The 27,108-nt window shown below is 44.7% G+C and overlaps 1 protein-coding gene across 11 annotated transcripts in view; it reads left to right on the forward strand.

Annotated features, from left to right (window-relative positions):
- LOC133376937 (sodium/hydrogen exchanger 10-like) overlaps positions 1-27,108 on the forward strand; it is a 238,936-nt gene that overhangs the window by 175,854 nt on the left and 35,974 nt on the right. For 10 of the 11 annotated variants that reach the window (XM_061609941.1, XM_061609934.1, XM_061609937.1 and 7 more), the window contains 3 exons: positions 3,689-3,837; positions 11,467-11,592; positions 18,292-18,390. In XM_061609941.1, coding sequence (XP_061465925.1) covers positions 3,689-3,837; positions 11,467-11,592; positions 18,292-18,390 — 374 coding nt within the window. Of the gene's footprint in view, positions 1-3,688; positions 3,838-11,466; positions 11,593-18,291; positions 18,391-19,759; positions 19,803-27,108 lie in introns of those variants that run through there. The other variant, XM_061609945.1, reaches the window with a different exon arrangement.

The raw sequence follows: 27,108 nt of genomic DNA on the forward strand, positions 1-27,108 counted from the left end.
TGCCTAAAATAACATATGCCATTTTTGCAACCACATCATCCTGTTGGCTCATATTCAGCTTGTGATCAATAACAATTCCAAGATCCTTCTCGCAGCTAGTATTGTTAAGCCAATTTTCCCTATGTTTCTGTCTTCTAGGGTATTAGCTATCCCTTCCAATTTTGTATCATCTGCAAATTTGATAAGTGTTCCCTGCACCTCCTCATGCAAGTCATTAATAAAAATGTTGAAGAGCACTGGGCCCAGGACTGAGCCCTGCAGTACCCCACTCGTTACCTCCTCCCAGTTTGAGAAGGAACCATTGATAAGGACTCATTGAGTACGATTCTGTAGCCAACTGTAGATCCACCTGATAGTTGTTCCATCCAGCCCACATTTAGCTAGCTTGCTAATCAGAATGTCATGGGGCACTTTGTTAGAAGCTTTGCTGAAGGTGAGATATATTATGTCCACAGCATTCCCACAGTCTACAATGAAGGTTACCCAAGCAAAAAATGAGATGAGATTAGTCTGGCAGGATTTGTCCTTGATGAATCCATGTTGGCTCCTAGTAACTGCATTGTTTTCAAGGTGGTTACAGATTGATTGCTTTATAATCTGCTCCAGAGTTTTTCCAGGGATTGATGTTAGGCTGACTGGTCTGTAGTTCCCTGATGACTTCTTTTTGCCCTTTTTGAAGATAGGGACAACATTAGCTCTTCTCCAGTCATCCGGCACTTCACCCTTCCTCTACGATTTCACAAAGATAATTAGACAGTGTTTCTGAGAGTTCTTCAGCCAGTTTCTTCAATGCTCTAGGATGCAGTTCATCGGACCCTGTTGATTTGAACTCTTTCAAAGTGATTTGGTATTACTTGACCATTTGTCTATCAATTTCAAATTGCAATCCTGCTCCTTCAACTTCACGTTTCCCAGGAGGGAGAAGACTGAGCCAAAGCAGGAATTGAGCACTTCTGCTTTTTCTTTGTCATCTGCTATCATTTTGCCCTCCTCATTGAGTAACTGTACCACCATTTCTTTTCTTTGTCTTTTACTATGGATGTACCTGAAGAAAACTCTTTTGTTGTTTTTGGCATCTCTCGCTAAGCTCAGCTCATTCTGAGCTTTAGCCTTCCTGATGCCATCCCTGCAATTCCGTGCTACCTGTCTGTACTCTTCCTTTGAGGCTTGGCCTTCCACTTTGTATGTGTCATTTTTTGCTTTCCGATCATCTCTAAGCTTTTTGTGAAGCCACAGTTTCTTCTTCTGTCTTCTCCCTTTTTTACTTGATGGAATTGTTTACCATTGCACCTTTAGAATTCCCTTCTTTAGAAACTCCCACCCATCTCCCAAGAGATATTGGGGTAATTGAAGTCCCCCATTACTACTATATCATGCCTCCTCAAAACATTGACAGTTTGCTTTTCAAAAGTTTCATCCTCGTTTTCCCCTTGATTAGGTGGTCGGGATTAGACTCCAAGCACCATGTTCCTTTTATTTCTTGCCCCATTTATTTTAATCCAGATACTTTTGATGGAACTACCAAGTACTTCCTCCTGTGTTTCTGTGCAGGGATATTTATTTTTAAAATATACTGTGACTCTGCCTCCCTTTCTATTCCTTATGTTTTTTTTTGAACAAGTTAAACCCTTCAGTTGCTGTATTCCAGTCATGGGAGTCATCCCACCAAGTTTCAGTTATACCTATCAAGTCGTATTTACTCTCCTGTATTAAGAGTTCAAGTTTGTCTTGTTTGTTTCCCATACTCTGGGCATTAGTATACAGACATTGAAGACCATGTGATTTATGGCCTGGCTTCCATCTTACATTTTTATGAAGACTATTACTGGGCCCCATTATTGCTGTTCCCTTAGTTCCTCTTACTGTGCACAAGCCTTTGTTCATTTTACTGCCAAGTTTACATCTCCCTCCCTCTTTGGAGTCAGTTTAAAGCTCTCCTGATGAAATTCTCCGTACTGTGGCCAAACACATTCTTCCCAGTCCTTGTGAGGTGCAACCTATCACTTGCCAGCAGTCCATCTTCCAGGAAGTGGAGCCCGTGGTCTCAGAATCCAACTACCTTACATTGGCACCACCTGCTTAGCCATTCATACATTCAGAGTATTTTTCTTTTCCTTTCTACTACTAAGTACCGGAAGGATGGATGAGAAAACTGTCTGGGCACCAGAGTCCTTCCCAGAGCTTCAAAGTCTGACGTGACTTCATGGTAGCTCCGCTTGGCAACAAAATTCATTCCCACATGGGTGAGAAGAAAGGAATACCTGTCAGTGGACTTTATGAGTGTTGGCAACCTTCTGTCACATCTCTAATCTGTCCCTCAGGGAGACAGTATACCTGGTGAGTCCATGGATCTTCTCGGCATACTTGAGTTTCAATCCCATGCAGTAGGGAGTCTTCCACTACTACTCTTCTCTTCTTGTTGTGGGGTGTGGTTTCATTGCTTCTACCTGACTGAGCTTCAGCTTTTCGCTCACTGTTATGTCTCCTGTAATTCTTCCCCAGCAGGCTGTCCTCTAGTCTCATTCTCAAGTGCATGAAAGCGGTTCCATAGTTCCACTGGTGAAAGGTGGTTTCTCACTCTTCTGCTCCTGTCACCCTTTTCTGTTGAGTTTTCTCCACTTTGTTGTTGCTCTCCACAACAGTTTCCTATTCTCCTTCAACATGTTGTTGTTCCACCTCCCGTACTTCTCTTTGCTATTGTTCCAGCATTCTATCCAAGAACTCTTCGTCTTCTCTTGTACACTTCTTTGTGGCCACCTGCCATTCCAGCCTCTCAATTTTTCTTCCAACAGCACCACCAGCTTGTACTTGTTGCATGTGTACACTATGTTGTTCTCAGGCAAGAAAACAAACATTGCACACACCTTGCAGGTCAGCACCACTGGAGAGTCTTTCCAATCCATAGTCTCTACTGCCTTTTGTTTCTTTCTTTCTACTTATATTGGAATGATTTGTGCTTTGTCCTGTCCTTCTTCTGGGTAAATAGGAGAGTCCCACCAGTATGTGGTGAGCTGTACAAGAAAAAATAATTTAGGGACCTTCACTTTGACCTCCTCTGCCAAACTCCTGTTCACTCTCCCTGTTCGCTTGCTCTACTGAAAGCTGCTTGCTTGTATATCCTCTGGACCAGCTGACACAGATCCCTCTGCTGCACTCACTTAGGAGTCAGGAAACAGAATGAAAACTCCCAGCACACACAGCTGCTCCTTGTTGCACTCGGCAGCTATCAGGCCATGCCCTCTCCAATCAAGCTGCTATATTTTTGGCACAAAGTAAAAACATATCCTTTCCCCTAGGCTCTTGATGGATCAGGATGATAATTTTTGTTGCTAGTGTGCTGCCAAAGTTTCGTGTGGCTGTTATGCAGTGTATGTGTTATATATGAATTGTATGTGTTTTTGCATTATGAATATGTTTTATGTGTTTTATGTTTTTAAATATGTTGTAAGCCTCTTTAAGACAAGCTGCTAATAAGTCTAACAACAACAATCAACAATAGGATTACAGCTGAAATTTGCTAATGCAAATAAATAGGCAGGTTTTTAGGAAATGAGATTACTTATAGCATAAGTAAATAATGAAAGAGATCACTATGGCAAACAGGTACCTACATTTTCTTTCAGTTGACTTGGCAATGGCATTGAATATTTAAGGTATGAAAAAAATCTAACATTTTAATTTGTTTCAGGGTTAATGCAGCGTGATTATCCAGAGATCGTTACAGGTGTGAAAACGAGACAAGCAGTCCAAACAGTGCTAAACACAGCTTCTGAAACTCTTCAGTTTATGATATCAGGAGGAATTGTTGATAAAACTGAAGGAGGTGAACTGCAGAAGGTATTTTATAAAATCCATATCACTAGTTAACTATCTAATGCTTTTTGACTAGAACCCCAAAGTAGCTGTCAAAGCCCTCCTGGAATAGTGCTCAAAAGCCAAAACAAACAGCCCTACTGGAGCAGGAGCTTCATCAGATGTTATTCCTCAGCGTGCAGTTCTTATAAGTTGGCTCTGTCAGCATAAGCCCATGTATTGAGGTGCCCATGTATTATATAGCCACGAGAGTGTCTGTATACTATAGCCAGCGTGGATTTTTCACATTCCGCAATGTTAAATTGAAAATATCCTCATGCCATTCTGATGCTTCCCATAAGCAGAACCTTACAAAACTTATAGTCCTGAACTCAGAAACGCTTGCTTAACCGTCCTCTAAATTTTCATGGCGATACACAAAACAGTCAGAGAATAGAGAGTTCAAAGTCAAAAAAGGGAGAAGAAAACCCCAGAGCCCTTTTGGACTTGTTTCTGTCAGAGTTCTCATAATCTGTTGAAATTCATTAAAAATTAGCCATGTTCAGAGTACCTGGAATCCTATTACTGACCCTGCCCCATACTCTGACCTTCATGTTCTGCTATTTAAAAGTTTTAAAAAATGCCTGGTTGATTTTTAATTAATTTAAGAAATGTTGCATTGAACTGAATGATAGTGTCAGGCATGCTCAGTAAGAACCAACTGTCAGTGTTCTAAAAGCCACACTCACAGCTGCTTGGCTTGCCTAATTGGGGCCATACCCACGCCATCCTTTGATTTCACGTGTGACAGTCATGGTTTCCCCCAAAGAATTCTGGGAAGTATAGTTTGAAGGGTGCTGAGAGGAGACTCCTATTCCACTGACAGAGCTCCAGTGGCCACCCTGATTGAAGCTCTGTGAGGGGAACAGGGCATCTCCTAGCAACTCTCAGCACCCTTCACTAACTACACTTCCCAAGATTCTTTCAGAGAAGCCATGACTGTCCAATGTGAAATAAAGACCTGGTGTGGATGTGGCCAGGGACAGCTTTGGTTTAAATTTGGGTGGGAGGCTATATGTGCCTACTGTAGAATAAAATGGTGGGAGAAATGCTGAAAAGCAATTACACTGTTCACAAAGTTTTCCTTTTGGAAAGAAAAGGGGCTTTTCCTCTGCCCAGTGCCCACCCATCCAATCCCTTCCCCTCCCTCTCCTCCTACCCTCCCTGCCCCTCTCTCGGGTCAGTGTTGGACTACGACCTGGGAGACCAGGTTTCAAATCCCCACACAGGCATGAAGCTCACTGGGTGACCTTGGGCCAGTCACTGCCTCTCAGCCTCAGAGGAAGGCAATGGTAAAACCACCTCTGAATACTGTTTACCGTAAAAATCCTATGCACAGAAATAAATCCCAGTGAACTCAAAAAGTATACAAATGATCAAACCCACCCTCTCGTCGCCTCCCTCTCGTCGCCTCCCTCTCGTCGCCTCCCTCTCGTCGCCTCCCTCTCGTCGCCTCCCTCTCGTCGCCTCCCTCTCGTCGCCTCCCTCTCGTCCCTTTCTTCCTCCTTCCCCTCCCCCTCCTTCCCTTCCCCCCTCCCCTTCCCCCTCCCCTTCCTCATCTCCATGGTCAGTTTTACCTATCTTAAATATGGTTGCACGGGAGTAAATACCACTGAACAATACACATGAATATGATCAAACCTGCCCTCCACTCCCCCTCCCTTTGCCCGTCCCCCTCCACTCCCCCTCTCTTTGCCCGTCCCCCTCCAATCCTCTCCTCCCCCCTCCACCTCCTTCTGCTCCCCTCTCCGCTCCCTTTCTCCTTTCCTCTCCTCTCCCCTCCCCCTCCTCCACCCCCATGGTCAGTTTTACCTATCCTAGCTATGATTGCATAGGAGTAAATCCCTTTGAACTCAATAAGCATGCAAATGATCAGACCAGCCTTTCCCCTCCTTCCCCTTTCCTCTCCCTTCCTCCTCCCCTCCTCTCTTCCTTCTTCCTCCCTGCCCACTCCAGCCCTCCCTCCCTTCCTCCCCAGTCAGTTTTACCTATCCTAAGCATGATTGCACGGGAGTAAATCCCACTGAACTCAATAAACATGCAAATGATCAAACCTGTCCTTCTCCTCCCCTCCCCCTTCTGCCTGCTCCCATTCCCCTCTGCCCTCCCTCCCTTCCCTCTTCCCCTCCCCATCCCCTGTGGTCAGTTTCACCTATCCTAAGCGTGATGCAGGGGAGTAAATCCCACGGACCTCAGTTAGTATGTAAATGATCAATCCATTCTCAGCAAACTTGCACAGGATCCCATTTCTTACCTCCCGGATTAAAAAGCAGATTAAAAATCTTACCTCCCGGATTAAAAAGCTGGGAAATTGGTTAGCTATAGTGAATGCACCAGGGGAGCAGGAGACCTGACCTCCTCTCTGAGATATTGTCTGAGATATTGTCAAAATGCAAACACAATTTGGGTTGGTCTTTCACAGTCCAATTTACTTGCTGTGCAGCTTGGAAGAATTTGGTAACGTGCCTCTGAGCATATGGTGAGTGGTGGCAACACCTGCCATCTCCCTCCCCTTCCAATCCCCTCCCCCTCCTCCTCCCCCCTCCCCTTCCTCCTCCCCCCTCCCCTTCCTCCTCCCCCCTCCCCTTCCTCCTCCCCATGGTCAGTTTTACCTAACTTAAGCATGATTTTATGGGAGTAAATAAATTGAACCCTATAAGCATGCAAATGATCAAACCTGCCCTCCCTCTCCCCCTTCCTTTGCCCCCTTCCAATCCAATCCACTCTTTCCCCCTCCCTCTTCTCCATCATGGTCAGTTTTACCTATCCTAAGCATGATTGCATAGGAGTAAATCCCATTGAACTCAATAAGCATGCGAATGATCAGACCTGCCTTTCCCCTCCTTCCCCTCTCCTCTCCCTTCCTCCTCCCCTCCCCTCTTCCTTCTTCCTCCTTCCCTGCCTGGTCCAGCCCTCCCTCCCTCCCTCCCTCCCACTCAGTTTTACCTATGCTAAGCATGACTGCATGGGAGTAAATCCCATTGAACTCAAGAAACATGCAAATGATTATACCTGTCCTTCTCCCCTCCCCCTCCTGCCCTCTCTCCCCTCCCCCTCTTGCCCTCTCTCCCCTCCCTCCTCCTCCCCTCCCCATCGCCTGTGGTAAGTTTCACCTATCCTAAGCATGATTGCAGGGAAATAAATCCCACTGAACTCAATAAGCATGCAAATGATCAATCCATTCTCAGCAAACTTGCGCAGGATCCCATTTCTTACTTCCCGGATTAAAAAGCAGAGAAATTCACTAATAGGCAAAAAACCTTGCAGTTTAAGAACGTATCTATAGCCCACAGATATTTCTACCAAACTTTAAAAAGCAGGGAAATTGGGCAGCTATAGTGAATGCACCAGGGGAGCAAGAGACCTGACCTCCTCTCTGAGATATTGTTCTGCTCTACAAATTTGTCAAAATGCAAACACAGTTTGGCTTGGTCTTTCATCATTCCACTTTGTGTGTAACTTGGAAGAATTTGGTAACGTGCTTCTGAGCATATGGTGAGTGGTGGCAACTCCTGCCATCTCCAAAGATGGAGAATTATATTTTTGTATGTTTGTTGGTGTTCTTCTTACTTTGCTTCTTTCCTATGTTACTAATGTTTCTACAGAGAATCTAATCTAGAAAATTTTATTTCCCTCATTATTCATCCTAGAAATCTGTGTCAATTTTATTTTTATTAATTTCAAAGCCTTTTTATTGCTCAATGTCAAATGATGATGAAGACAGCTTTTTGCGTTTCAAACTGGCGGTTATGTTCTATTTCTGTTTTGGGTGCATTAACAGTTGAATCTGAAACTGCAGTTTGATGTAAAATCAGACTGATTCTAATATGTTGCTACTTTAGCAATGACTCTAGCTGTTGGAAAAAAGAGGATGCATGTTTTCAGCCTGCTATGTTTAAACCACTTCATTTAAGGCAAGGTGGGCATGGTCAATTAAAAACATAGAGCACATCTAGAATTTTGCTAGAATATATTTCACCTCCCACTGTTTTATCTTGTGCAAACTGAGACACCTCTGTTGTCCACTGGAGACTATTCTGCAGAATAGTCAGTGCCATTATTCCACAATTATTTTTGGAGGTTTTTTTAGTGTAAATTTTGCAAAATGATGTTGTACTTCACATATTCACAGAAATAGAAACAAAAGAAAATGATTTCTTATAGGAAACTTCACTGAAATTGCAAAGTAAATCAGACATATTTAATGTGACTATCTGAACTATATCAACTGTCTTAATAATGTTGCCTCCTCCCTGCTCAAGCAAGATCATCACAGCACATGTCTTCTTTCTATTATTTGGGCTGATTGCAGGTGTTGCCACCACTCACCATATGCTCAGAGACTCATGTTACCAAATTCTTCCAAACTGCACAGGAAGTGGATTGGACTGTGAAAGACCAACCCAAATTGTGTTTGCATTTTGACAACTTTGTCGGGCAGTACAATATCTCAGAGAGGAGGTCAGGTCTCCTGCTCCCTTGGTGCATTCACTATAGCTGCCCAATTTCCCTGCTTTTTAAAGTTTGATAGAAATATTTGTGGGCTATAGGTATGTTCTTAAACTGCAAGGTTTTTTGCCTGTTAGTGAATGTATATACACCAATGGAGGCCCCTCATTAAGGGCAGGTGGGGCATTGCTCTAAACCTTCAAACCTATAGCCCAGTCCTTTCTCTGTTCCTTACATTCATATATAATACAGTAGCTCACATTTAGAGACACTCTGGACTTGTTTCTTTCCATCTTCTTGTCTTGGTCAATCATCTCTGGATAGCACAGCCAATCACAATCATTGTTATCCTCCAACCCGTCTCCAGGGGTAATAATAATAATAAATTCTAGTAGCAGTGACTTTGGGAGGGCAGGGATCCCCTCAGCATCTCCAGGACCTCCATTTTGATTTTATTTCCCATAGAATAAGATCTAACCAATCAGGAGGAGTTCCTCAGAAATGCATTGGAAATTCCATAGCATTAGGGCAGGATTTTGAAGCCTCCCCAATGCATTTCAATCTGAGCCAAACAGATGCATGCGTTTGCAATCTGCATTGGCTCCTCTGTGAGTTTACATTGCTATTTCCTCGCTTATGCAAGCAGCAGGCTAAAGCAGCAGTAAGCATGATTTTTTCTCTGCAGCCAGCACGCTAAAGCAGCAACAAAATCTCTGTGTGAGATCAGTGTGTGATTGTGCATGATAGGTGGGTGTATGTTACTGCATGGGGAGGAAGGGAAAAAACTGCAGAACCGTACAGGGGACCCTGATGAGCCTTTTGCTGTTGGTTGGAGAGGGAGGAGTAGGAGGGGGAGGATGGCAGTGGTGGTGGGGGTAGGCCTTGGCCCTAATGGGCCTTTTGCTGACTATTGGAGGGGGAGGAGGGAAAAGCAGGACCCAAACAGATCCCTCTGTGTGTGTGTGTGACTGATATTTTGCATCTAATTAGATGCAGCTTGAAAATGAAGAGTGCCCACTGTGGTGTGTGTGTGTCTGTGTGCAGGCAGGCAGAAGTAGTTGTTTAAAAGAGTTTCTAGTGTTGTTCATGGCTGAGTAGGGATCTTTCAGATCCTAGTCCAATGCTCAAACCATTGCGCTTATAGATATAAATGTTAATTTGGTTTTATCAATAATTTTACTGTCTTTTGTGGACCCCTTCTAAACTAAAGTAAGGCACTTTTCAGTTTCCTTAGGTTCTGTTTGTAAAACTGCAATGTTCAAGCATCCACAATCTCTCAGTGCAGGAAGATGGGAAGAAAATCAGACCTTGGCCTCATGAGTCACACCCCGTGACCTCATGGAAGCCCCAGCAGTTGTAGAGGGCACCAGCCGCCACTGATACATATGCAGCTTACACATATAAGAGTTGTTTTCTTACTTTACAAGGAATAATCTTCCAAGTATGCTGTATGCTTGTCATTCTTGCAGATTTTGGTCCTAGCATTAAACTAGTAACGTTTAGGATAGGGGTAAAAAATGAATCATTACTTTACTTGTGTACATACATTATAATGATATACCTTGACGTGATACAAGAATTATGAGATCAGTAGAAGGTTGTACGCTTGCTGCTGTGTTAGTAGAGTTATAGTTTATTGAACAATGTTATGACAACATTCCCTATAGCATAGGCACTTTGAGAAGCTTCACTCTTGCTTTGAATTTGAACTTAAGATAAATCCTGAGCCATTTTTCTTGAGATTTAATTTGCTTCCCTAATCCTGTGATGAAAGTTCTACTTGAACTCTACCCTCAAGTGTTTGCAAAACCTTCTTCTCCTCTGCTTTTAATTTTTAGCCTGTTTGCAGCAAATGTTTCATCAACTTGTTACTGCTTCAGCAGGTTGTTGTTTTTTACTTGAAAGGGCCTTAATTGTATGATCCCAACCAACCAGGGATAACATAGTAGACATGATGATGCCATGGCACAACATGGCCAGCTAGATTTAGTTACATGAGTATATCAGTGAAGCCTTCCCATTGTCCTCCCTTTGTATGAAGAGTTGGGGAGGAAGAGATAACATCCTCACTTCACCAGCAATTAGAGTGTCGGCCTTGTGATGCTATGCTGGCCATTTCATCACTTGACAGGTCTAACTGGGAAGGCTTTCTCCCTAGTCTAGCTCTGTGTATAACTAACTGCAGCAGAATGTAGATGGAAATACATATTTTAGATGCATATACCCCCATCTGTATTCTCCTCCAACTAGCCAACGAAGCACAACTATATTGTGCTAGGGTTTGCTGCCCAACAGGAACATATTTTCTCTTTGTTCTATCACAGGAGCAGCTAACCATGCCCTCCAGATGTTGCTGGACTACAGGTCCTATAATCTCTGACCATTGGTCATGCTGGCCGAGGGCTGATGGGTATTGTAGCTCAGCATCTAGAACACAGTGGGTTAGCCACTTCTGTTCTAACACATACCCACTTGCAAGCATACCCTGGAACCTCTAGGTGAAGGGCGGGTCATAACTGTTGATAATAGTAGTTCTGAGATGTACATTTTTAGGGCCCACTCTATTTTGTGATTTTAGGTTGTTTTTAATTATTTTTAATGCTGTATTTTTAAATTGTCGTAACCTATCCAGGGACCAATGATAATAATGTTTTGATCCTTTTCACAAAGTAATGCAAACATTTCTAAAAAGTGTGTTGCATTCTGTGAGAGGTGAAAATGGTTGCCCCATTTTGGCTTAGGAATACCTAAGATGCCTCAGTTCTGCAACCAATAAGTCAGTATTTGTGAATTACTATGTGGTTGTCCCCACTCACCCAGTCTCAAAAGAGTTGTTAAGTGGAGCAGATGGGAGAACCAGAAAATCTATCTTCCTTCTTTCTGTCCTGTGGTCTGGCTAACAGCTGTTAGGTGCTAGGCGGAGGTGAGACTTTGAATTCCAGAAACCACACTTATTTGCAGCCATCTCTGGCATTTGCACATCTGGTTTAGCTATGCATAGAAACTTGTGTTGCATTTCTTGACTGAGACAATAACTTTTCTTGAGGTAGAGATCTTCCATTTGCCCTTAATACTCAACCATGACTGTTCTTCTCCATGTATCTTTATCTTCATTATTCTCATTCTAGTTTCTATAAATTATTTAAGAGCACTTTTCTTGTTTAGATGATTCTAATTAAAAAACAACAGCTGGCAACACTTCCATCTACAATTGCACCTCCTACTGCACAAGAACTTCTGCGTAATGTCATTTGGCTACAGAATGACAAAAGACAGATCGAATACATTCAGGTAATGTTCAGATTCAAAGCGTTGTAAAATACATTTCTATGCTTAAAAATATACTATGCCTTTTTTACACGAGGTCCCAAGGCTGTAGTCCCTTCATTTCAAGGGAGAGTGGAATCTCACCCACTTCATTCATTAGGAGTCACCCGTCCTGCCTGTCTGCCTGCCTTGCATTCATACATTGAAAGTATCATCTGAAAATGATCTGTACTCTCAGAACCCAATGCTTATCACCCCATTCTGCACAATTATTACTCCCTAATATTGAAGTGTGATTTCCTCATCAGTGCAGTCAGAATGCAAACGGAGGGCTCTTATGCATGCAGATTCAAAGGAATATAATGTACAATAATGTGCACCAAACAGCCACTATTTCTAAAACTAATCTCTGTTCAGTGCTTCCTACATTATCACCTCCCATTTACTTCTGAAAATGGCTGCTGCTCTATCAAAAAAATATATTTTTAGCCATTCACACTTCCTGTGATATCTTGACCTTAACAAAGATCTGAATATATCTCTTTGTGACACGACCACTTTTCCTGTTTTCCCCAATGGATTTCTGGCCTTCATCCACTCTCTTACCACAATCACCATGCTGGTAGCGCCTGTCCCCACCATTTTCTCTTGAACAGGTGAATTTCTTGTTTACTCTCTTATGTTTATATACAGGTTGATATGTATCGGGAAACTTGCCTGGAGGAAGGGGAGCAGTTTGTAGGGGTGATTTTGTAAATGAGAAAGCGGCCAATGAGGAAAGCATCACCCTTCTCCGTATCTTGTATTATCAAAATGGCAGACTTCTGATGATGTTTTTTATTTTAAAAATGATTGGAACTTCCTTATGCACATTTCTATATTGTCCCTGAGTTTTTAGCTTATATTAATATGCCAGTATTTCAGTTTAACCTTTACATCAATATAAACATCGCATAGGCTTTGTTTTTTTCATATTTTTGTCATTTCATGTTTTAATGAATAGTGGTGAATTACGTTTTTCAGTTTATTAACTTTCTGAACCCAAATGGCTAATTTGTTATTACCCCATGTGAGATATTCTTGTACTTCCTAGGTGTTGTTTCCATTTTGTCAGAAAAGGATGGATGACTTCTATTCAGGCATTTTAACATCTCTCCAGAGGGAGGAATCGTCCTGCCCACCAGACTGACCTTGCCTGCGGTCTTTGACAGTGGAGTTCCTTTTCACTCTGTTACTAAACCTTGCTTTTTTCAGAACTTTGCTTAGTATTTTTCCTCTCCATTCCTCCTTAGCTGTTTCTACTTGTTATCTCTAGTTTCCTGTTCTGCTCCTGGATTGTTCTTTGTTTTTGCCTTACTGGTTGTTTTGCTTACTTATCTGCACCTGTTCCTGCCCATTTATTGTTCCCCTTTTTCCTCAGCAACTTGCTTCCCACTCTGGGATTTAATCCTTCGTTACTCATCATTTTTCTTTCTGTTCTCTTGGGTCCCCTCATCACTGCTATGGGCTGTGGGAACAGTGTGTTTTTACTGAGCACTGTCGCTGTGTGTTGGGGACTAAGGTGGGCATGTCCTAATTCCCTTGGTAAGGCAGAGCCACAATTTGTTACTCATGTGCTTCTATCTGCCTGCCCGGCAAGCCCCAATTCTCCTTGTAAAGCAGGGCTTCCTTTTCTGCCATCAAAGTCCTGCTCAAGAAGCCCTGATTCTCCTTGAGGTTGCACTCTCAGTTCTTTGAGTTCCTGGGGCATCCCGATTGTCCTTTCAGAGTGGCATCACTGTGCTGCTTCCTGGGCTGCCACTTCATCTCTCAGGCTCTGTGGAGGGTTTGGATTGACAGGCCCCCGGTGATGTGGGGCAGTGCTCTACCCCCCGCCCCCCGGCTGTCTGCTTGCACTTCAGCACTTTTTCTAGGGGGTTGAACTGAGGTGTCTGAGGATAGCAAATTCTGTTAGCAGATTTTCTCGTGTTTTTGATTGCTGGGTACTAGGGAGTTGGATATTGGCCACCATGGCTTCTCCTGCTATGTCTGTGGTATCCTGCCATGATTCAGTTCAAGTGGGAAACGTCTCTGATGGAGGTGCCTCTATATATGATGGTCTTGGGAGGCAGGTAGCAGTGTCCTCACCTGCTCCAAGCGTTGTCTGGGGTGAGTGCTAATTCCTCCAATGCTCCTTTGACATTTATTTCACAGAGAGTTTCCTAAATTCATGTCCTGGATAAAATATTATATCTCTTCACAGATTAAAGGCTCTGTAGTGGTTAAGGTTAAGGTGTTGGACTACGACCTGGGAGACCAGGGTTCGAATCCCCACACAGCTGTGACCTTGGGCCAGTCACTGCCTCTCAGCCTCAGAGGAGGGCAATGGTAAACCCCCTCTGCATACTGCTTGCCATGAAAACCCCATTCATAGGGTCGCCATGAGTCGAAATTGACTTGAAGGCAGTCCATTTTTTTTATTCTGTGCGCAAGCATAAAGTAGACATGTCCATAAGTGCAAGAGGAGTCATAGGTTCAGTTCTGATGGGCACAGAAGGGGGACATCCTGCAGATCTAACAGCTTGATGGGATCTCCCTCTTCTTCAGATTCCTTCTTATGGGAAGTCACTGTGGATCGCCAGGTGGCTGCATCTAAGTGGGCAAGGGCAGACCGCGTGGTCAATTTGGGCTACTGGAGTCTCAGGTAACCTGCATCAGGTCTCCTCCTACAGTTGTGGCGCTGGGGAACAAGCAAACTACGGTGGTGCACAGAGCCTTTTCTGATTCTGATGTGCCTCCTGAGAAGGTTGATGGGGGGGCTTTTGGGGGAGGAGTTGGGAGACGGTTCAGCTGCAGACCAGACTTGACACCTTTGAGCTATTCCATCCTTTATTAGTGAAAGTTCACAGAATGTTACAGTTAACAGAAGCAGAGTGGGGTGCTGAGGTCCCTTCATAGAATCATAGAGTTGGACTTCCACTTCAGGTGTTGTTGGGCCAAGAAAGTTTTTTTCTTCAGCTGATACAAACCCTTTTATAGTGCTTTTTCCGCAGGCCTTTGATGTGGTATGGGATTCAGAGTGGGCAGCTCCCAGTAAGCCCAGTGTGCCCACTAGATTGCCCAACAAGCTTTGTGTTTGTCCAGATCAGATTTTGAACCATCTCCCCTTTCTGGTAGTGGATCCCCTGGTGGTCCCTCTGGCTGGTCCCTCTGTTATTCTTTCCAGTGGGGAAGGGGGACCCATGCGACAAGTGCATTGAAGTAGTGCTGAGGAGGAGTCTTGAGGCTGATGCTCTGGCCTTTATAGCTTCAGGTACTTCCTCAGTTTTCTCCAGGGTGGTGTTTATGTGGGCAAAAGAGATGGGTGACAGGGCAGATGTGCTGTGAAGTTTAAGGACAATCTGAAGAAAATGGCCCTGGCCTCTCTGTTGATACCTCTATGGATGTGCTGCAGTTTTCAGCATGTTCTATGGCTACTACCATGGTGGCATGGCAGAATATCTGGTTATGCCAATAGTCTGTTGATGCTGGTGAGGCAGGTCCTCTTCATTGTGCTTCCCTTTTCAGGGGAAACTGCTTGGTGAACCCCTGGAACCACATCTGATAGAGACCAGGGAGAAGAAAAAAGCTCTCCCCTCAGGTTGCAGGGACAACCATAGAGGATGACAGAGTCAGCTTTTTGCCCTTCAAGGAAGTTTAGCAAGTCAAGCGGCTTTTCCTTATACAAGCCTAGATGGGGTTGACAGGACAGGGCAAACCTCCTCCTCTAGACATTGGAGGTTCTTCCTTTCACTCTGTCAAGTTCCAGAAAGGAGGGAAGAAGGCTCCCTCTGCATGGCTCAGAACTCAAAGTGGACTTAACCAGTGGAGGCCCGGCTGATGCCCATTTGTGAAATGGGATACCTTCGGACAGATGGCTGCTGGGCAGTGTGTGGTTATGCCGTAGAGTTTGCCAGAACCCGCTGCAGTTGTTTTGTTCTGACCCCCTGCTCTCAGAATCCATTTGTTATATATGCCTTCAAGTTGATTACGACTTATGGCAACCCTATGAATCAGCGACCGCCAATAGCATCTGTTATAAACCACCCTGTTCAGATCTTGTAAGTTCAGGTCTGTGGCTTCCTTTATGGAATCAATCCATCTCTTGTTTGGTCTTCCTCTTTTTCTACTCCCTTCTGTTTTTTCCCAGCATTATTGTCCATAAAAGAATCCATAAAAGCATCTAAGTTACTTGTTGGCAATTCGTCATCTGTTGGAGGTAAATGCCATTTAACCAGATGTTCTCTCACAGAGGAAATTAGGGGTTTATTTAATCTATTTCTTAGTGTCAAAAAAGAACAGTTTCATTAGGGCCATCCTCAAATGGGTCAACAAGTGGACCTTCAAGAAACATTTCCAGATGGAGATCCTCAAGTCCATTGTCATGACCCTAAGGAAAGGAGATTGAATGGCCACTGTGGACCTCTCCAAGGCTTATCTCCACATTGTAATTTGACCTTCTTACAAGCTGGTGATAGATCTGGTGGTAGATCTCTTTGCAACCTTGGTAAATGCCCAAGTGGGTTTCTTCATTGCTCGGATGCCTTATCACCATGTTCTGAGGATGCATGCCTTCGATACGGATTGGCCAAGGATCTAATCTATGCATTTCCTCCCTTCAGTCTCATCCTCCGCACTCTTCAGAGGGTTTGTCTCCTCAGGGTAGAGATTATTTTGGTGGCTCTATTCTGGCAGCAGTGTCCATGTTTTCTGGATCTAGTGAACATTTTGGTCAAAGAACGATGGAGGATGTCCCCTCACCCAAATCGGCTGCTGCAGGGTCTGGTGGTCTATCTCGATCAGGGCTCTTCCATGTGATAGCTTGGAGGCTGAGGGGCTTATGGCTGAGTAATTTTGGTTTCTCTGGGGAAGTTCTGGAGACATTGCTAGCATCTTAGCGTCCCTCCGCAAATGGTGTAGTCCACAACATGGAAGGCCTTTTTGTCTTGGTGTGCCAAATCGGACTGTGATCCACTTGCTAGTGATTTTCTGGTACTGTTGTGGTTCCTTCAAGCTTTCCTTGAGTGCTGCCACCATCAAGTGACAGGCAGCGGCATTTAGCAGTGTTTTTTCCACCTTGGGCAGTACTTCTTTGTCCTCCCATCCCATGTATGAGTGGTTTATTAAGAGATTGCTCATGGTTTCTCCCCAGGTAGAACATAGGTTCCCTATATGGAACTTAATTGAGTACTTTCAGGATTGACAGAGGCTTGCTTTAAACCTATGGACTTGTCCTCTGAACGCATTAACTTTTAACTTCCTGCCATCCTGTCAGCACGTAGGATGTCTGAGTTGGGGATGTTGTGTTCTTCTCAACTTTGTGTTTTCCATCAAGATAAGATGGTGTTAGTTCCGGATCCTTCCTTTCTCCCTAAAGTCGTAGGTCATAGGAGGTTGTCCTGCCATCCTCCTATCCAAATCCGTTGTGTTCACAAGAATGTTGGTGGCACTACCTACACATTAGGAGAGCCCTAAGGTTTTATTTGGACTGCACATTGGAGCATACACAATTGGAGGCTCTTTTTGTGTCTTTTTTGGGACCTTCAAAGGGCAAGAAGATCTTTTTGTCAGTGGCTCATTGGTTAATGGATGTTATCATGCATGTCTGTTGGGCTCTGGGAAAGGAACTGCAGAAGGGGATTACAACCCGTTCCAGGGGGGCTGCTATTTCTACGATCTGTTGGGCTGGTTTTCCAGTCTTTGATATCTGCAGGGCTGCTACCTAGGCATCACAGCACACATTTGTGAAGCACTTTAGATAGACTCTTCCTTCCTCTGCAGGGGTTCTCTGGAGTGTGGGATGTTTTCCTAGGGCTTCTGCCAGTACCTTACATATGTCACATGATGTTTAGAGTGAGTCATTTTTCTTCTTTGCGTTGTTCATTACCTGTGTGGAGTGTTCATCTGGGTCTGTTTGCTGTCCCTCCTTTTTCTTAGCTGTTCTACAGGTGAATTTCAATTTTAGGGGTCAAGGAGTTGCCTCTGCTCTGTCAGCTTGGTCTGGTGGGCGGGATGACTCCACCCCTTAGAGAGAGCCAAAAGGCTTTGAGGACTCTGCCCTCATATCCAGTAGGAGGATTCATCCCTAATGAGGAATGTCATCCATCCCTACATGCAAACAGAAATTCACAGTAAGTAAAATGTCTGTTTTCTCTTCGTTATAGGTTACAGACATCTTTGTTGCTAATTTATGATCTCTTGATGACAGTTTTCAGTAGATTGGACAATTCATAACCTGTAAATGTCTGCAGTCATTCATTGTATTTTCCAGGCTCCCCACATAACTATCATATGTGTATATAATCTACACTGCTTCACATCTCTCTCTTTTATACTAGTTTGAACTACTACAGTAACGTTTAAACATTTTACATTAATATTTAATAGATATTATTCCATTTATGTTTTATTAAAACATTTTAAATAATTTGAATGTAAATATCTTAAGATTCTTCTGATATTACCTGCTCATTATCTTCCTCCCATTTATCTATAAAAGTTCTTACCACACTGTCTTCTAATTATAACATTTTTCTGTAAATAGTAACCTTTGCTGGCTTCTCAAGTAAGCTTTCAAAACATCTTTTAAGCAATATTAAAATATTTTCTTACCCTATTTTGTTTGTGTTTATACTCAAGAATGTACTGTGTATCCTATGCTTCGTAATACTTTCTGTATCCTGTTCATTTATTTGCTATTTTCAGAAAAAAGCAAAAATTCTTTATTATGACTATGGGGATAAGATATGTGAGGAAGCTGAACTACCACAAGGAATCCATTTAATTGTATCAGGAATGATAAAGGTAAGCTATATTTACAGACCAAATACATAAGAATGTTAGAGGGGGAAAGCATCACAATGGTAAAGCTAATTGTTGTAACTTTTCACTGCAACTCTTTAGCAGATTTTTCTTCACTCCAACTTTTTATAGGAATGTTTTTGTTAGGGTTGTTTGTTTATCTGCTTTTGTAATTGCAACAGAAAATAATAGCTCTTTTTGTCCCCATCATCACCATCACCAACTCATAGACCTCCAAATGGGTTCTGTGGTAAAATTGATTGTTCGCATCCAGTTGTGCCTCATGATAGAAATCCCACAGAGATTGAAATCTTCAAGTTGCTAGATCACAATGAATAGGATTTTCCTTTATTCCCTGTCCTTACCCCTCACCCCAAATATAAAGCTGGATATTCTCGCTGTCACCAGCAGGGAAATTGAGGAATTGCCAGGTAAATGTTCATGTATATTTATCTTCCTTTGAGACTTTGAAGTCACCTTTGCTCTCCAAGTACTCCTCTGACATTATTTCTCTACTTTACTATTTGTCAAAGTTCTGGTTCTTAGGAGTCCAGTTCTGCACTACAATTATAAATCAGGGTTTCTCCCTTTCTTTTCTTGAAAGCATGGCAATTTATGTATGTATGGAAGCAAAAACAAAAAGTGAAGCAACACTGGACTGATCTTTAAAACAAATAAATGTTTTGAGTACATTTTCCTACTAAACACCAGACTACCTGTGAGAGATCTGAAATTTGTCCAAAGCAAAGCTGATGTCCCCCCAAGTGGTCTGAATTTGGTTTTTCCTGAAACTTCAGGACTGAATTGGAGGAATACAGAGATACAGGCAGTGTGCCTGTAAGAATGAATACATTTCCTCCCAATCTCTCAACTGGAAGGAAAATTTCAAGCAGCAGGATGGGGAGTGAAGTGTGTGTGTATGTTTAGTTTTGTGACTGACAGCTCACGCTTGCAACCAAGAAATAAGTTTACCATGGCTGTGTTAACATACGTTTACTGTGAGCTGAGCAGAAGGGAAAAACAAAGGGCTTATCCACATGGGAGCATTGCGTCATACTAAAAACACTGTTTTTACCTCCATTTTCTATTTGCACCATCCACAGAAAGGGCTCAATGCCAGCTGCAAACATGGTGTTTTCAATTCACACTGAGGGGAAGGATCAATCATGCAGTTTCCTAATGACCACACCCTCTAATTTAGCATTTCCACTCCCTCTGGTTACTTGGCAACCGAGCATGCTCAGTTTGTTCTACCAGTTAGTTTCATTTAAATAAATCAACCCGGAAGGGCAATTATTTGTATTTTCACTGGTGCAATATAGCTGAAATACAAATCTTTGTTTGAGCAGTGTTACGCTTTTGTGCAACTTAGGGGAAAAAGAAAAATGCACCATTTGCAGCAACATAAAAAAGACTTGCAGAATGGGGAATTGCAGTCAGAAGCTGTTCGTCAGCCCACAGAAACTGAAATTAAAGAAGAGAGGAGGAGGGAGTGGGCATGGAGAGGGGAATGATTGACACACCCACCTAAAGGCGTTGGAGCAAAGCATCTGCAAGCACTAGAGATATGGAGTGAAGAAGTTTTTTCCTTCCCTTTTCATATTATCAGAGGATTGGGTTACTATGACTTTACAGGGGGGAAATTGTGTGATAGCTTCTGTTTGCCAGTAACGTCATGTGAACCATGTGAATTAAAAGGGGATGTGTATAGCACTAAACACACACTAGACCACTGTGTAGATGAGCCCAAAGCCTCAAAGTGTATTCATGACACTTTAACACTTGCCTGTCTGTCTGCAAGAGAGATTCTGATTCAGGCCAGAGTCAAAGCATGTGTACTCTGAAGGGGACTGAGGTTAATTGACCCACTTCCTACAGCAGGATCCAAGTTTACTCTTCAGTGCATACTTCTTCTACAGTCTACAAAATTTAAGCAAAGAACAATATTTTTTAAGCTCATGAGCAAAGATGAAAAAGAACATTTGGACAAACCATCTGTTTTCTTTATACCAATATGTACCCTAGATTTTTACCATAGTTTCAGATTTTTTAAAAAATTTTAAACTCATATTCAAGGATCTTTGTGACTTGGTTATCTTCAGTGTAACTTGTGTGCCTCATGCCAACCTGAGATAATTCTGGAATGTATGTCATGAAGTCCTCTGTTCTCCACAGCAATTCCTTTACCTTTCAGACAGTGCTTAACAAAACATCTATCCCTGCTATGTCACTTTTTTTCTCCTCTAATTACTGGAACTCTTGGTAAATCTCAGTTAAAAATTCCAGACTTGAGCCCTCCATTGAATATACCTCTTCAGTCAGATAGCCCTTGGAATGACAATCATTTATATATGAAGTCTTCCTCCTTACACTCCTGGTTGAAGTGAAGTCACCTCTGAAACTAGCATGGGATTTAGTGTTGTGTAAACTAGCATTGGACTACAGACAGTGTAAATCCAAAGTTTGTGAACAACAATAAAAGTTTTCCAGTTTCCTGTGGACTTGAAATAATGTTATCTGTTGGGATCAGACCCTGAAATTCAGGGGGCAGAGCCTGATACCTCGGGTTGCACTTGTCATCCGGTGACAAAGATTTCTTTTTAAGAGATTTCACTCCTCTCCTAACTGATCTCCAGTGCAGAATTACTGCTCTGTTTCGTATATACTTTCAGATTTTTCCATAGGAAGTGGGCCATCACTGTGGGAAATAGTTCCACCTATCGTGCGAAGGCAAGAATGTTTTTGAAGTCAAGACTAGGGACGTCATGCCCCTCCCACTCTCCAGTTCATTCTTGCCTTCGTACGAACAAGATTGGAATTTTCATAGCATTTAGCTAAGTCTCGTATTTGTCTTTAAATCCTTTCTCTTTTTCTGTTTGTGTTTAGCCTCTGAGGGTTCCCTCAGGGACCGCGGCTGCGGCTTCCTCACCCTTCCCTCAGAGCTATTCAGTCTATTTTTATTTACTTGACTGGGGGCTCCCTCTGAGACCGCGGCTGCGGCTCTCTTCGTTTTGGCAGTTTCTAGCCCCCCCCCCGCTCAGTTGTCTCTTTAGCCAGGGGACTCCCTCAAGGACCGCGGCTGCGGTTCTCCCCTTTTGATCGCTTCTGATCCTGATCGCTGTTAACCTCTCCCCCCCCGATCGGTTGCCGCGGCTGCGGCTTATCCGATCTCAGCGGGAGCTTGCAGCTGCGGCTCCCGCCGTTAACCCTCTGCCTCAGATCGCCCTCGCAACGTGGCTTAAATCCCACTGAGGGCTTTACAGACCGCAACGGCGGCTCTCTCTGCGGTGGCTGCCGTTTTTCCCCTACCTGTTTTCTCCGGGGATTTTTTGGAGCCGCTACTGCGGTTTTTGGCGAGATCGGCTGGGCAGCCCTTCCTCCAGTTCGCCTCCGACGGCCGCCATTGCTTCTTCCCTCTCTGCCATTTTTTCCCGCTCCTTTTTTCCGGGCGCCATTTTTTTTCTTCTTTCAGAATTTGAATTTCCCGCCCTTTTTGTTCCCCTTATTATTGGATACCTCCCCTACAGACTATCTATCCGTACGTTTGTGTATATGTGCTGCTGACTAATTTACACACAACTGATTTACACACTTTACTGTGGCTGTAATCATAGTGGCTGAATTATATTATCAAGGCTGGAGCTCCAATCCTAGTGGGCTGGATTGTATTATCAAGGCTGGAGTTTTAATCCTAGTGGCTGGATTACATTATCAAGGCTGGAGTTTTAATCCTAGTGGCTGGATTACATTATCAAGGCTGGAGCTTTAATCCTAGTGGCTGGATTACATTATCAAGGCTGGAGCTTTAATCCTAGTGGCTGGATTACATTATCAAGGCTGGAGCTTTAATATCAGTGGCTGAATTGTATTAAATCTGATTTACATTACATATCCTGCCCCCTATGGGGCCATGAACAAGCCAAAAACCCAGCCTACAGCACTAATCTGAGTGTGCCTACTCTAAACAGCCTATATTATATTAACGCTGATACCTCTGTGCATTCTGCCCCCTCTGTGGCAGTGCATTCGCCATCTGCCAGTGTATCCTACCCCCTCCGTGGTAGTACGCTGTGCCAGTTCGGGTCTTTACATCCTGCCCCCTCCGTGGCAGTGTACTGCACCCAGGTTCATATAAGATGGCAGAACAGCCAGGCATGTCACCATCAACACACATGGTGCCAGATCAGCCAGACATGCCACAATCAGCCAAGCCACAACATACTAACACGTCTAAGACCAGACATGCCAAAGCACTGGCTAAGACAAAACATCTTTCCAGCCATAGTAAACCAAAGCGCCCTCGTTATGTCTCTGTGCCAACAACTACCACAGCACAGACACACATAAGTGATATTTTCCATTCTCCTGCTACGGCCTCTGACGAGGAAGAGTTTGTTGGCTTTCCCCCTCACGGTTCGCCTAACGAACCTACCTCTGGCTTACCGCCTCAGACATCTGTTCCAATAGCCCACCAGGCACATACATCTCACACATCTGGTCTGCAGCTGTCTCCTGATTTCCTCTCCCAACTCCAAGCCATGCTGGCTTATTTCACACGAATGCAGTCACTACCACAGGTTCCTGCCATACCCCCACTCAACATGGACCAACGTGCGTTCCATGCTGCTCATCCTTCCTGCTCACCAGATCCCTTTGATGTAGCCAGAGGCAGATGTACGGACGAAGCCTCGTATGCGGAGGAGTTAACTTTCACTGACCATGTTGAAGGAGACGACTGGAGCGACTATTCAGATCATGAGGAGGATACATCGTATCGCTTGTTCAATACCTCAGATTACCAACCGCTCGCACGTAGGGTACTTCACACCCTTGGTCTCCAGACTGCGCCTTCAACTTCGTCCGCTCCAGCTCTCAAAGGGGCCAAGGTCCTCAAATCCCCTGCACCTACTGAACACTACATCCCGGTGCCGGACCCAATTGCCAAATTAACTTCCGAAGAATGGGCCCACCCACTCAAAGCTCGACGCTTCAAGAACATGGCTGACAGACTTTACGCCCTAGCCCCAGACTTCGCCACCAAGTTAGATGTCCCTGGCATAGATGAACCGATCGCTCGCCTCGTTTCACGATCTATCTTGCCCAGGGAAGGGGAATCCCACCTAAAAGATACTACTGAGCGTCGAATAGACTTCGCCCTCCGCAAGAACCACGAGGCCACTGCCCTAGCCATGCGTGCCTCCGCCTCAGCCTCCATCTTCTCCAGAGCATCTATGATGTGGCTGGATGACCTTCTAGAGGATGATAACCCTGATCCTGTCGCCTTCAAAAGAGCACTATTGAAATTACGTAAGACAGCAGACTTTGTGGCCGATGCCACTTTGGATGCCACCCAATTAGGGGCACGAGCCATGACGACTCAAATAGTCGCTCGTCGTACCCTCTGGCTTCGCCACTGGCAAGCTGATTCAGCGGCCAGATTGAACCTGTCCAAGGCTCCTTACTCCGGATCTCTACTCTTCGGCGAGGAAGCTCTAAAGGCAGTTCTGGTTGATCCAAAAGACGCCCACAAACCGGTTCTAGCCACAGTCAAGAACATCGACCACAGGCCCTTCAGGCGATTTCCCTCCTTTCGTTCTAACCAGCCTTTTCGAGGAACGCGGCCAGGAGGACGAGGCCGCGATTTCAGACCCTATGATTCCAACACATTCAGGGGTTCCTGGAACCGACGCTTCCAGGGCAGAGGTCAGTACCAAGGGCGCAGGGGCAACTCATCGTCCTCATATAGGGGAGGTCCTCGCCTACACAAGTAGTATTAACGCCATCCCCATAGGTGGCACATTACTTAATTTTGGAGATCGATGGCTGCGCCTTACTACGGTCTCCTGGATCAGGGACCTCTTCACTTATGGCTATACCATAGAGTTCTGGGCAACCCCATCAGACAGATTCCACCCGTCTCCTTGCCCAAGGGCACCAGCCAGGCACAACATCATGCAGACAGCTATACATCACCTCTTGCACATAGCGGCAATAGAGCCAGTTCCCACAACTGAGAGATCGGAAGGGGTGTACTCCCTCCTATTTGCTGTGCCAAAACGAGATTTATCTTGGAGGGCGGTATTGGATCTCAAGTTTGTCAACCGTTTTGTAACATACCGCAAGTTCAAAATGGAATCTCTCCATTCCATTACCGAGAGTCTGCATGAAGGAGACTTCCTGGCTTCTATCGACCTTAAGGAAGCGTATCTCCATGTACCCATTTGCATAGCCCACAGAAAGTTTCTTCGGTTTGCTTTTGGCCACCAACATTTTCAATATAGAGCGATGCCTTTTGGCCTCTCCTCTGCTCCAAGAGTATTTTCCAAGGTGCTACTCATCCTAGTGGCTTACCTTCGGACCCAAGGGGTTCATATCTACCCATATTTGGATGATCTGCTCATACGGGCCAAGTCTGAAGAGCTGGCTCATCATCATTTAATGATCACCCTCAATGTTTTGCAGACCTACGGCTGGCTTGTCAACTTCGACAAAAGCCATCTCCAACCAACCCAACGCCTACTACATCTTGGGGCAATGTTGGACACCCTGCAGGCAATGGTCTTCCTGGCTCCAGATCGCATCACTGCCATCACAAGCATCGCAAGGTCCCTGATGCAACAAACATCCGCAGACGTCATGCTTCTCGCCAGAGCGCTCGGGATGTTTATCTCCACAATCCACATTGTGCCCTGGGCTCGAGCTCACACTCGGCCCCTTCAGTGGACTCTGTTGCCTTTTCAAAAAGACATTGCCAGCTCCAACCATCGCAAAGTTCGTTTGAGCCCCGCTCTGCGCCTCTCCTTCCGCTGGTGGACCAAGGTTCAACACCTCTCCAAGGGCACGTCATTCAGAGAACCCCGCAGAACCGTCGTGACCACAGACGCCAGCCTCATAGGTTGGGGAGCCCACTGCAACTCCCAGTACGTTCAGTGGGTTTGGCCCAACGCAGAGCAATCTCGAAGCATCAACTGGCTGGAACTAAAGGCTGTCCACTTGGCTCTATGTCATTTTCAGTCTCTGTTCCCTTTGCATCATGTGCTCATTCAAACAGACAACACGTGTGTAAAATCACATTTGAACAGACAGGGGGGCACCAGGTCTCGTCCTCTGCAGGACTTAGCCTCCCTCATCTTTGTCTGGGCAGAACAACATCTACAATCCCTGAAAGCAGAGCACCTCAGAGGGATTTGGAATGTGACAGCAGACTGGCTCAGCAGACAACAGGTCTTCCCGGGAGAATGGAAACTTCATCCAGCCATTTTCCATCGTCTCCAGTGTCGGTTCGGCGCCCTCTCAGTCGACCTGTTTGCTTCCAGTCGCAATTGCCAGCTTCCCAGGTACTTTGCTCGATACCTGGACTCAACAGCAGAAGCAGTGGATGCTCTGACAACACCGTGGCCAGACGGTCTATTGTACGCCTTTCCTCCCATACCATTGTTAGCCAAAACCTTGAGGAAGGCGCGAACCGAAAGGGCACAGCTGGTTCTGATAGCACCATTTTGGCCACGCCGACCGTGGTTCTCAGATCTTCTGGCAATGTCAATGATGGATCCTTGGACACTTCCAGTAACGCCAGACCTCCTATCCCAGGGCCCAGTACTGCACCAGGACCCTACTTGGCTCAATCTAACAGCGTGGCGTTTGAACGGAGACACTTGAGGTCAGCTGGACTGTCTGACGCTGTGATTGAAATTATTTTGGCCTCGAGAAGACCATCTACCACTCGTATTTATCAACATACCTGGGTGGCTTTCTCCAAGTGGTGTCAGTCCCACCACCACGATCCATCCCAGGCCAATGTGCACCAGGTGCTCCAATTTCTCCATAGTGGCTTTATGATGGGACTTCGACCCAACACTCTACGTCGACATGCGTCTACTCTGTCATCCATTCTCTCAGTGTCCTCTCCTGGAGATCATATTTCCTCACATCCGTTCATCAAACGTTTTTTGAGGGGAGTCGCCCTACGTTCTCCGGCTGTTGTCCATTGGTTCCCCTCATGGAGTTTGCCGAAAGTTCTGCAGGCTTTGCAACGCCCTCCGTTTGAACCCATCAGGACTGTGCCCCTACGCATACTGTCCTTCAAGGTCCTGTTTCTGATTGCAATCACATCTGCCAGACGCGTTTCGGAGTTGGGCGCATTGTCTTCTGCTAGACACCTCTGCGTCTTCCATAAGGACTCTGTTGTGCTGAAGACTGACCCTTCCTTTCGTCCCAAGGTCGATTCAGTTTTTCATTGCAACCAGGACATTGTGTTGCCTTCCTTTTGCCCGGATCCTACCCATCCTCTCGAGAAGGCTTGGCATTCGTTAGATGTCCGGAGGGCTGTCAAGACCTACCTGTCTAGGACCCAAGAGATTCGACGAACGGAGTCTCTGTTTGTATCCTTTCATCCAAGGTCTATGGGGCATAAAGTATCCAATCCTACCTTATCCCGTTGGTTAAGGGCATGCATTACCTTAGCATATGAGTCCCTGAAGCTGCCAGTTCCTGCTAGTATAACAGCTCATTCTACTAGGTCAGCTGCCACTTCGGCTGCTTTTGCTACTAATGCTCCTGTTGCCGATATTTGTAGGGCCGCAGTCTGGTCTTCCCCACACTCGTTTATAAGGCATTATAAAATTGATCGTTATGCCTCTGCTGATGCTTCTTTTGGCAGACGAGTGTTGCAACAGGTTCTTAATGAGGATTAACATGTGGGTGGTCCCTCCCTATATGGGT

Source organism: Rhineura floridana, chromosome 2 (genome assembly GCF_030035675.1).
Source record: "Rhineura floridana isolate rRhiFlo1 chromosome 2, rRhiFlo1.hap2, whole genome shotgun sequence".
NCBI lineage: Eukaryota > Metazoa > Chordata > Lepidosauria > Squamata > Rhineuridae > Rhineura > Rhineura floridana.